We start from the raw sequence: 12,500 nt of genomic DNA, 5'->3' as shown, positions 1-12,500 counted from the left end.
ATAAAATTGTACTCTAAGGATTTTGTTTACCATCTGAAAACATGAGTTCTGCCTGTGTTGTTCCTACTTGGTGCTTGTCTACAAACTGTATGATAGTGCTGTCAACATTAGGTGAATGGAAAAAATGATAATTGAACTTGCTTGATTAACCAATACTGTGTGCCGCATTTGGCCCCCGGGCTGGACTTTGAACATGCCTGGTTTAAGGTAACCAAGAGTCGTCCCCCCCCCCCCCCCCCCCCCGCTGTTGTTTTTCGATGGAACAATGTCACGAGGTAGCCTACAAAGGTACACAATATAATTGGCTGTGCATTCAGCGAGCGATGATGAGTATAGAATGTGCAAGGCCGTTCCTCCAGTAGGTCTCCTTTATCTGCATGTCAGCGTTTATCCTTCATTCATTTCAACCTACAGGCCACGTTTGCCCTTTGTACTGATTTTAACCCCAACAATTAATGGAACCTGTGATTCATCATCACAACACTTTAGATCTGAATCATACGCTGTTTTCTGCTTGCTACCTTTGTTTGTGTTTTAATTAGGCGGACCTTGTGCGTCTCCCAACCCTGCGCTTCTATTTAATTGGCCGTATTTACATCCGGCAGACATCAAACGCACAGAGAGAGACATTTGTAAGGGGGAGCACAAAGCAACCCCTTTGAAATGTCTACACTACAGTCATATGAAATGGCATGCTAATTAAAAATCTAAGCTGCCAGCGTGATAGGAGAAGCATTTATATTGGGGAACTGTGATGTATAGACTGTCTCTCCGTGCACATCAACAGACAAGATGCCATAGTGTGCATTATCAGACTCCCCTACCTGTTTACAGACCACCAAGTAACCTTAACGTTCCCATTCATCAAACAGAAGAAATGCCCTGTAATTTAATAGACCAGCCTTTCAAAAGGCTAAATCATTTTAAACATTTTATTCACTGCACTTTGATCTACAGTGGCATATACTAGTTTACCCAGCTCTGATTTATCCTTCGGTTCATTAAGGTTATTGCCAATGAATATACTTATTAGAACATTCTAGGGATTTTTTTTCTCTTTCCTCGTTCGCACATGGTGAAAGTGTAATTCAATAATTAAAACCAAAGACCAATATTATTCATGTATGTCAAACCGCATGTAGTAAAGGGAGACGTTTAAGTACACGATCCAAAATTACCAGCGCGCCAGCGGAATGAGCTCTCTTCATAGGCGTGCAAATAGTCTTCATGGCGTAAGAAAACAACGATAAGGCGAATCGCATTGAACCTGTTACATTGAGAAATACATTGGTTTGACGGTAACAGAGATGCAAAAAAGAGTAAATAGAGAATGAGCATGGGAGAGAGCGCAGGAGTCGGTGACAGCCTGGTGTTATCAGCCAGCTGGTATTGTGCTGTCCCGCGCTGTATAAACACTGGCGCTCTCAGTAACAGTCAGTGCTAAGGACTGAGGCAGCAGCCCAGCCCATCATAGGCCCACCTTCCCCCTGTCGTAAACACAGATTTTGGGGGAGTGCTTCGCCCTCGATACGCCGCGCAGGGCGTTCACCGTCAGCCCTCGAGACATTCCACTCGGGGCCGTGGGCCTCGTCGAATGAGAAGACTCGGTGCATCTCCGCACCCTCTCCTCCTCTCCTCGCCGCCTCCCTCTCCCCATGCTGTGTTTACATCAAGCACACTTTGACTCTCACGCTGTGTTCAGCCGTCACCGAGACGCCAGTCAGAGCCAGCGTGGCTCGTCTCAGGTCGTGTGAAGGGGACAGCAAACCACTGACGAGCGCAGAACACCACAGAATGGGTTTAAATGGGCTGGAATTTGGAAGACAGCGCTTTGGACCGACCGGGGCATTCCAGCGAGAAGATAAGGAGGAGAGAAATGAATGGAGGAGGGCAGCCAAAGGCCTTTGTTTTATTTCAGACTACAAGGCCGTTTGTGAGATCAGACATACGGTAGATTACAGTATGTGAGATCAGACATGGTAGATTACAGTATGTGAGATCAGACATATGGTAGATTACAGTATGTGAGATCAGACATATGGTAGATTATAGTATGTGAGATCAGACATGGTAGATTATAGTATGTGAGATCAGACATATGGTAGATTACAGTATGTGAGATCAGACATATGGTAGATTATAGTATGTGAGATCAGACATATGGTAGATTACAGTATGTGAGATCAGAGATACGGTAGATTACAGTATGTGAGATCAGACATATGGTAGATTACAGTATGTGAGATCAGACATATGGTAGATTACAGTATGTGAGATCAGAGATACGGTAGATTACAGTATGTGAGATCAGACATATGGTAGATTATAGTATGTGAGATCAGACATATGGTAGATTACAGTATGTGAGATCAGACATATGGTAGATTACAGTATGTGAGATCAGACATATGGTAGATTACAGTATGTGAGATCAGAGATACGGTAGATTACAGTATGTGAGATCAGACATATGGTAGATTACAGTATGTGAGATCAGACATATGGTAGATTACAGTATGTGAGATCAGACATATGGTAGATTACAGTATGTGAGATCAGACATGGTAGATTATAGTATGTGAGATCAGACATGGTAGATTATAGTATGTGAGATCAGACATGGTAGATCACAGTATGCGAGATCAGACATGGTAGATCACAGTATGCGAGATCAGACATGGTAGATTATAGTATGTGAGATCAGACATGGTAGATTATAGTATGTGAGATCAGACATGGTAGATTATAGTATGTGAGATCAGACATGGTAGATTATAGTATGTGAGATCAGACATGGTAGATTACAGTATGTGAGATCAGACATACAGTAGATTACAGTATATGAGATCAGACATGGTAGATTACAGTATGTATGTCTGACTTGTTAACATGACTCAAGGCTGTGTTGCGAGGTAAAGCTCTCTGGGTTGGTGCTGCCATGGCGTCCCTACCTTTTACTTCCCCCAGAAGTTCGCTGGTGTTGAGCCTCTCCATCTTCTCCTTCCAATCTTTAGACAGAAGTGTCTCCATACATGAGGACTCTGAAAATCAAGGACAAGGGGAATAAATTCAACGGGCCTCTGTTTTGAGTTCACTGTGATTTCGACGATCATATTATAGCTTCTCCAATATTTCATCTCTAAATCTATTCACTTATATTCTTAAAGAAAGTAAGAAAGAGAGTGTATGTAAAAAAATGCAAGTGTAAAAGAGAGGTACTTTTTCAGTTGTCCGTAATGTTAGCGTAACCGTAAAGGGAACGACTCAGCGCATGACAAGTGAAAGATGGGTTGAGGGAGGGGTGAGGCAGGGGGTGAGGAGGGAGGCAGACATTGTGGGGATAGCATAAGGGCAGAGACAGACATTAAGGGGGAGGTAAGGAGTCAGACTGGGTACGTCCGAGCGTTCACATAGCTGCCAATGATGAAAACAATTAACATTTGTCCAGCAGACAATGAATCAGAGGAGGAATGGCTGTAATCTGCCATGCTGTCGCCGGGGTGGCTGATAAAGAACACACTGGGCCGACTGACCCGGGCCTCCACCATCCCCGTGCTGGGCTGGGGTCAGCCGGTTCCCATCAAACACCAGCAGCCCCGGCATACCTCCACCCCTCCACCTTGAGCCAGTGTCTCCTCACAGTAAACCTCCACCCCTCCACCTTGAGCCACTGTCTCCAGCAGCTCTGGCAAACCTCCACCCCTCCACCTTGAGCCAGTGTCTCCTCACAGCAAACCTCCACCTTGAGCCAGTGTCTCCTCACCCAATCCTAACCACACCAAGACAGCAGCAGCAGTCTGCAGGGCTGTAGTTCAAATGACAGTCATGTTTAAGAAGCTATTCCGTCTACTATGAGGTGACTCTACAGGAACTGTGCTGATCTCTCGTTAGTGATTCTCAACCGTTTTCATATCAATGACCCCTAATTTAGTCCACATTAGAGCCATGGACCCCAATTTGTTGAGATTTTGTCTCGGACCCAAATCTAAGAATATTGTCAGATATGAGTTTGCCCAGAATCCCATGACTAACTGTATTGTAGATAGAGAGATAAAAGAAAATATGATCAAAATAGTCACTCTTCTACATTCTCTAATTGTGTTAACATCTTGTAAATTAAATTAACAATTCATCAATTAGCTGGGGACCCCCTGGAAGCCCCTCAAGGTCAAGGACCTCTGGTGGTACCCGGACCCCACGTTGAGAACCACTGATCTAGAAATGTGCTACTTCCTCATAAGGAACTTGTCGTCAGGTTTGACACAGTGCCTGAGGATGATGTTATTTATACAACTCTATTTGTTCCGTCTATAATGGGGGAAAAAGGGGAAAACCAAAGCAGACACACTCGCCATTAGCAGAAAGCCCTGTGGCACCATAAGGAATGACCCCACCACTTGTCTGACAATGGCTCATTTGTGAACACAGCGCTGGCAACAAAAGGCCACAATTCATAAGCACATTAGTGTTGTGGATGATTTCAGGGAAATGGTTTCTCCTCAGGTTGATGTATCGTCATGTGCGCGCAGTCTAAAATGCTCCCATCTGTCACATGCTATACTGTCAATGGTTCCTGTTCTGCCATTATTATGGCTGACATCAAACACACAGGAGATTTACACAGTTCAGAATGTATACAAGCGGCGTAGCTTCCTTTTATCCCCTGTAACATCTCTTGGCCTCCACTTCCTCAAAGCAAACACCACTGGCTCCCTCTGACAAACACGTTGACTTCAGAGGAACTGGGAGGAATGGGGGGGGGGGGTCGTGGTGGAGTCTTGCGCCCCTGTTTAAGGACGGCTTTCAGAGAGATCAAGCAGAGTGGCCATTTTGTTTGATTGTCCACTTCCTCCGCTGCGGTGGGGGTCGACAGGACATCTCCAGCTCAGGGTCATTATAACATTACTTCTGCTTTATTGACTTTCCAATTCCCAACTCACGGTTTGTCCCCTTGACCCTGAGAGTGTGTGTGTGTGTGTGTGTGCTCGTGGGTGGGTGGGTGTGTGTGTGTGTGTGTGTGTGTGTGTGCGTGTGCGTGCGTGTGTGGGTGGGTGGTTGCGTGCATGTGTGTGTGTGCACGTGCGTGCGTGCGTGTGTGTTTTAACTCCCTGCCTGGCACAAAGATCACAGCTCTTTAGACAGGGGGAGTAACAGAGCCCGGCTCTTCTTCCCTTCACCTCACCTCCCCCTGGGGTGCGAGCGCTTCCTCCCCTGGAACAACACACTCCCTTCAGAAAATAATCCCGAGACAGACGGATCAACAACAGTGCCTGACATCCTCTCCCTTAAGCACAGAAGAAAAAGCTTACTTTTACTGATGTGAAAATGAACTAAACAAACACAGTGAACATATGTCAATATGCACACATATGCTCTCTCTCTCTCACACACGCACACACGTGTACACACACACACACACACACACACGCACACACACACACACACACACACACACACACACACACACACACACACACACACACACACACACACACACACACACACACACACACACACACACACACACACACACACACACACACACTTTCATCACAGATGCTCCTCCAGCACTTGATCATTAAGGAATGCACCAACTGTTGGAGATAATGTGGTGCCAGCTTCCATTCTACTCCAGGCCTCCCCCTCCCTTGCACCTCCCTCCTCCCAGGAGTGTTGCCGCTCCCTCACTTCTCCATCCCCTCTCGTGGGCCAGACACGACCTGCCAACAGGAGAGACTACAGCTGGAATGCACCGCTGTCCTCCCCGGCCCTCCACCTGGGAGAGGTGAATAATGACCTGGATTAGTCTATAAAATAACTCTCAAACACCTTTCAATGTTCTAGCGGCACGGACAAAACAGGCAAGCCCCAAAATGGATTTGGTGAAAAGCGGTGTCGTTCTGCGCAGGCGCGCCGGGGAGGAAAACAGTCAATGAGTCAGATGTCTGGCTTGTTTCAAAGCGCCCTTCTGCAGCCTATTTTTCAGAAGAATTTAGATTGATAGTCGGAATGCTATTTCAGTTTCTGAAATTCCTGTCCGTCTTCTCTGGAGACATTGTATACTGTATGCCAATGGAAACACTGGTTAATATCAAAAATAATAATTACTGTCAGATTATGACACGGAGAATGTTCGAAATTGAGCCACACCGTGTTCACCAAAGACGAATTATTTCAAATGAAAGAGGCCACACTTTGCTGGATATCTCATGTTGGTATGTTTTACAGGGGGGGAAGGCGAGTTATTAAATTATGAATGATTAAAAACAGTATGAAGTCAAAATTCTGGAATTTTCAAGACGAGTTTGTTGCTCTCCTCCAGTTAAAGTAGGACATTACATACTAGGGGAATTAGTTTAAACAAGAGGGGAGAAGAGTCCAGTGAGTTTATTTTTATGTTCCTATGGGGGCTCTTAAATCTCCTCCACCCCCCCACCCCCTCTCCTCTCTGTCTTTCCCTCCCCCCCCCTCGAGATAAAATGCTCTGTGGCTGGGGAGCAGGCCATTCAGCCGGGATGAGAATGGAATGAAAACAATAGCCCTTATCAGGCTCTTATTTACATTTTCCCAGCGTCCCCGCAGTAGACAGCTTGGCTTGTCACCAAGCCCAGATCGCCCCACTGGACCCGGACCAACTTCCTCCAGCCCCAGCGATTCCAATGGCCCCTATGGACCCACGCCTGGCACGGACCCCTTCCCCTCTGCAGCTAGCACAGATAGCAAAACATACAAGAACAGGCCCTGTGCACTCTGCAGCTAGCACAGATAGCAAAACATACAAGGCAGAACTACTGCAGAATGTGTCCAAGTCAAGACGACGTGTTTCCCATTGAGAGGGGGGGACTGCTTTCTGGACCCCTAAGCTGTCTGGGCCTCATTGTCTCTCTCTCTTGGGCCGGTACTGTATAGCTGGAAAAATGCCCTGAATCCTTTCCCAAAGTTCCTCAAGTGTTGTGTCCAAGTGGCACTCAGAAGAAAGTGGACAGTCACCAGTGATTTTGATACTGCCAACTTCAATATGTTCATCTTGCTATCAGCGCTGTCATCTGCCTGGTACAGAGCGTGTCTGTGCAGGTGTTTCTATGGTCTTATTGATGTGGGTGAGCAGGTCGCAGGGGATTGAAACACCTCCAGTGGAGATGAATTGGCGAGATTAGGCTACAGTTCTTTTTCACTGTATTAAAAACAAAGCTAATGATCGTCGTAAATCTGAACGAGGGGGAATGTTTCGAGCTTGATGTGTGATATAAACACTGCTTTCAGCCGCTGGCAGTCATTGCTGCCAGAATATCATGTTCAGCACAAACCACAATAGTGGAACTAAGAGGCAGGTTTCCGCTGACAGTCTTTCCTGACACCGGCAGACTGCAGCCTCTCTTAAAGGAAAATAGAGACGTGTGATCTCTGTCAGTCTTGTCTGTCTGTCTCAATTTGGCCCCCGCATTTTCACTCGTGTCGTCTTGTCTTTCCCTCCCTGGCATTTTCGAAGCAACAACTCATAAGATGAATTAACGTTTTATTGCCCATATTGTAAAACTTTTATTAAATTGAGTGCTAGTTGGCTATAACTGCCTGTTGTGCTTGTGGGGCAAAGCGAGAGGAAATTTGTTTCGGGATTTGTGCTTTTACTGCTGCCAAACAGAGGGGTTCAGTCAAGCGATCCTCGCAAGCCGTAGATAAGCTCAAATCACTGAGAGAAACACAGAAGAAGAGGCAAACACGAATACATTGACAAACAAATCAAATCTGGCCACTTTGGAATTGAATTGGCCGTTAAAAAGGGGAGATTTTAAAAGATTCATGATACATTTATCTAATTTTCAAATGGCTCTCTAGATTGGCATCGAGATCTGAAGTTCAGTGTATGTTTAATTGATCACCAGAGCTGACCCTGCTTGGGCAAAAAGGCGATCTTCGCTTATTTAAGCTAATCCAGTTTAATCTATCAAATGTGTTTGACGCAACAAAACGCATCGTGTTTCAAAACAGAAATCAGGCGTTAGTGTTTTGTTACACTCTGTGTTGTCTGCGATGAAATTGTTTCAACTGTCTGCCACCGCCTTGTGGGTCTCAGCGTGCTGCGCTGTTCTCCCTGGAGAAAGATGATACTTGTGTTTGAGTGTTTGTTGTGTTGAAAAGCCATTGGCAGAGAAAAGAGGGCTATCTCGGAGAGTCAAAGTAGTCATAAGTCACGGCTAACAGACTAAAGACCTCCCCTTTACCATCGGCCTTGTATATCAGTCGTCCCAGCCTCAAGGGGAAACGTGTAATTACCAAATCAATGATCAACTGACACTGGCCCGTATAAATAATTTCCTCCTCAGAAAGCGGAGGCCTTATAAAATGAAGCGAACGGGGAACCGATGCTGTTGGCTGCGAGGGGCCCGGGGACGGAGGAGATGGGGTTTGTAGTCTCTAAGTAAGCTTTTAGCTTGAATTATTCCTGTGTTGGAGGAGCACACTCTTTAGAATTAGTTAGCTTAATTACAGTCAACTATAACAAAACATGACAGTAAAATTGGGAATCAGAAAAAGACATCAGTATTATTACAATAACAAGATTGTATGTCAAATGAAAGTAAAATGAAGCCACAATCTCTTATTCTGAAAGTAAATCAATAAATAAATACATATTATTTTCTGTGTAAATCATTTGGTCACAGTTAAATTGAGGGGAATAAAAAGTTGGTAGTATGATTTTCTTTCATTTAATTTTTATTAAATCCTAAAAATAAGCTTCACATACTGGAATAAATATAGGCCTGAATGAGTTATCCAACATTGTGCATGTTTGCATTTATTCCATAATACTGTATTAGTAATGATTAGTAACCAAATAATTAAAACTATATTGTTGAATAATAATTGATTGCATTTATATAGCACTTTTCATAGCACATATTGGTGTCTGTGTGTGTGTGTGTGTGTGTGTGTGTGTGTGTGTGTGTGTGTGTGTGTGTGTGTGTGTGTGTGTGTGTGTGTGTGTGTGTGTGTGTGTGTGCGCGTGCGTGCGTGCGCGCGCGCGCATGTGTGTGTGGCGGGGCAACTCACCCCCAAGGATAAACACTGTGAGAAAGAAAAAAACATTTTGAAAAACAAAAGCTGCACTAAGGCAAATACAGACAATAAAAACGAATAAGTAGCTGAGTTAACGTTGAATTCACAACTGAGAATTGTCATTTTATCGTTTTAGCAATTTCAAGAGCTTTCAAGACAAATAGGAGGACATAAATCTATTGAAATGTATGATGATGGAAGATGTTTAAATGACGATAACTGCTCTCTATTTGTCTATTTGTCTCAACTTTAGACAAGTCCTAACTAATGTGTTTAAGCATGATTTATTTCAACACCCATACTTCAGTATTCTACACTGTAGACTTGAGCAGGATACGTTCAGGAAAGAAATTCATACATTTGCTGGTTTGCTGTTGCTTGGTGCAGCCTATAGACACTGACAGTCTATAGACAGTCTGTCGAGCCTGCCAACTAAAAGGTAGTAGGTACCGTAAGCAACGGATTGTGGAATATCTATTTTCCCTTGATTTGAAAACGGCATAAATCACTTTTCATTACAGTATTTTGACTTGGCATATATGGTCCTAAACAAGTCAGTGATCACTCCTCTATAAGAAATTAGTTGGGAGCGTTTTAATGACTTCATTATATTTATAGCTCACCCCGCGAGTCGGCATGTAAAAAGTATTTGTCCAAGTTATTAAAAAAAAAATCTGAAATTTAAATGGAATTGAATGTCATCAACAGCTCAAAAAGCTCTTCCGTTTAATTGAATTCTCCTATTCAGTGGTATGCAGTATCTCTCTTTAATTCAGGGATAAAATGTCTATCTCTCAGGGACAAAACTGACAGAATCTCAGTCAGACAATGATACGTCTAATTTCCCATCCATGCTGCTGCTCTGCATGGAAAACAAATCAAAAGTCGAGATTGATAAAAAAGAAAAAGAAAAAGAGGAGATGACTGTGTGTGACACACTCCCAAGGAGTCCTTTGAATATCTTAATCACAGAGACAGTAAAAACAAGACCCCATCATCACACCAAATAAAACATCATTATTACAAGAGGCACAGGCAGGGAAGTGCAACGCAGAGAGAAGAGCTGTTTTGTCATTCAGCCGGTAGTCCCTGAGACAACAGCTGTTGGGATGCTGCAAATACTCCTGAAGTCTGCATAATTATGGCCTTATTGAAGTGAGGACAGAAAGGGCACTAATTGCAAGGGAGCAATCGGAACGCAATAGGTTACACACCCGGGTGATGCGGCACAATGCAAACACTGAAGAGAGAGCTGGGTGGGGGGTGGGGGGGGGGGGGGGAACAGAGGGGGAACACAACATTCTGAGCACAACAGTTACGTTGTCGCTCGTTTTCAGGCAATTACCTTTCCCTCCTTGTCAACAGTTTTAATAACCTCTATCATTTCCAGAGGACTTTTTTGGTGCAGTTAAATCATTTCGGCTTTTTTAATATGTAATTGCTCGTGCCGGCATGCATGGATGAAGAGGTCCAGCTCCTTGAGACATCTCATTGTGCAGCACACCTGCACCTCGTGGCAGTGCTCGCTTTAATTGACACCTAATACTACTCATTATTCCACTTGGTGAAGCTCTCTGTTAGACACCTGTTAGACTCTCCTATATGAGCCGCTTGGCCTTGTAAACAGTTGCTATAAATAGGAAGTAACCTGGGTGAGATCTCCGTTCATCTGAGAGGGTGTGACAGAGGACAGATTTCCTCTTGCTCTGATTCTTCCTTCTTTCCTTCCCGCCTTCCTTCCCTCTACCCTACTGACCTCCTTTCCCTGCCTGTCTGCGTGCGCCTGCTTGCATGAAGTGGGAGTGGTCAGTTGCTATAGTCTCTGGACGAGGTCAAGGGTCAATAGAAGGTTTGCCAGCGATGACCAAGTGTCTTTTCATTTGCAGAAGATTGAGTGAGGTTATGAGCTGGTTTTGCACCAGCCCTCGCAGAACACAGCAGTTAACCCTCTCTCGCATGGTGTTGCTGCCATATGGCAACAGTCACTTTACATAATAAAGTAATTGTTTAAAATCATAAATAAGTATGTAATTGTAAATCATATGTCAGTGTTGTAAGCATTTGTCGTAAAGTAAAAGGTCGTCCGTGACCATCCTGAGCACATTCGTTGTGCAAAGTTGGGACCAAAAAGAGACAGAGATGGTGAAGTAATTGTTTGCACCATGCAAACAAAATTCAATTCAATTTGTGTGCATGTGTTTTTCCGTCTGTTCCGTTTGTTTGATGTTTGACTGAACATTTCCTGGCTGCTCCCCACAAATATAATCCTGTGTATCCTGTATTTATCATATTAGCCATGGACCTTTGCAATTAGATGATGTTGTCCTTCTCTTTATAGACAAAGAAAGACCTGGAAGCCACAAGGCTACCTGGACGCATTAAATAGGGGTTCAAGTATAGGAAAGATATGCCTGTATCTATATTATGATGTATACTATATTCAGGGAACATTATGCCTGGAACTATATGATGTATACTATATTCAGGGAGAATTATGCCTGGAACTATATGATGTATAGGGAACATTATGCCTGGAACTATATGATGTATACCAGTGATACTCAACTGGCGGGCCGCGGGCCACATGCGGGCCGCGGGCGCCCCCTGTGTGGCCCGCGATGGAATTGCAATTTTTTTTTTTTTTTTTTTTTTTTTTACAGTGCACCTGAACGCAACATGCAAGATACCCGTGTTCAAATGTTCATGTCATTCTGGCCAATACTCCTGCCCAATACTTATAGCATTTCAGTCTGGAATATGGAATATCTTTCAATAATCTATGATTTAGCTGCTAAATTGTAAAATACCGCCGTCTGCTCGCTACCCAGGCACTTATGTATGTACTTAACCTAACTAACTATCCGGTGTGCACAACATTGTCAGACTAAACTCCGGCTGACACCCCAAAAACCTACAATCCGCTACAGAAAAGTGTATATTGTTTGTTTATTAACTGGCCCCTGGCCTTCTATCATTTCACGAAAGTGGCCCCCGGGCAAAGCAAGTTGAGTATCCCTGATGTATACTATATTCAGGCAAAGAGTGAGACTTGATGGCCTATGTGGCCAGCAGGAGCTTCTCCCCCCTGCCTTGCCTGTATCTGAGCAAGGTGCTAATCCTACAGTGTTGACCCGGGCCATTCTGAAGAAGCCGTATACACACACACAGCACCCTGACCTCTCTAAATAGGACACGTGTCTATCAAGCATATATGAATGAAGCGTCCCCGAGAGGCGTCACCTCCTGAGCCTGTGCAGCATGTGACCTCTCCCGATCCATTTTACTGCGGCACTCTGTGGCAATCAGCCCTGAATTATTAAAGTGAGCACTGAGCAATGATCAATTCATTGCGGCCGCTCGCTCGCAGAGCGCCCGGCCGTACCTCAGCACAAATGACATTGAGAACACTTGGATATGCGTCCAGACAATGCACATAAATGTGA

The 12,500-nt window shown here is 44.4% G+C and overlaps 1 protein-coding gene across 5 annotated transcripts in view; it reads right to left on the bottom strand.

Annotated features, from left to right (window-relative positions):
- Nucleotides 1-12,500, bottom strand: part of sox6 (SRY-box transcription factor 6) — a gene marked incomplete at its 5' end in the record, with an annotated part of 121,393 nt that overhangs the window by 87,896 nt on the left and 20,997 nt on the right. For all 5 annotated transcript variants that reach the window (XM_083651252.1, XM_083651250.1, XM_083651249.1 and 2 more), the window contains one exon: nucleotides 2,952-3,041. In XM_083651252.1, coding sequence (XP_083507378.1) covers nucleotides 2,952-3,041 — 90 coding nt within the window. The remainder of the gene's footprint in view (nucleotides 1-2,951; nucleotides 3,042-12,500) is intronic.

The sequence above is a fragment of the Poromitra crassiceps genome, assembly GCF_964638095.1.
Source record: "Poromitra crassiceps genome assembly, chromosome: 14".
Classification (NCBI taxonomy): Eukaryota; Metazoa; Chordata; class Actinopteri; order Beryciformes; family Melamphaidae; genus Poromitra; species Poromitra crassiceps.
Note: the sequence above shows the minus strand (reverse complement) of the source record. Positions and strands in the feature narration are given on the sequence as shown.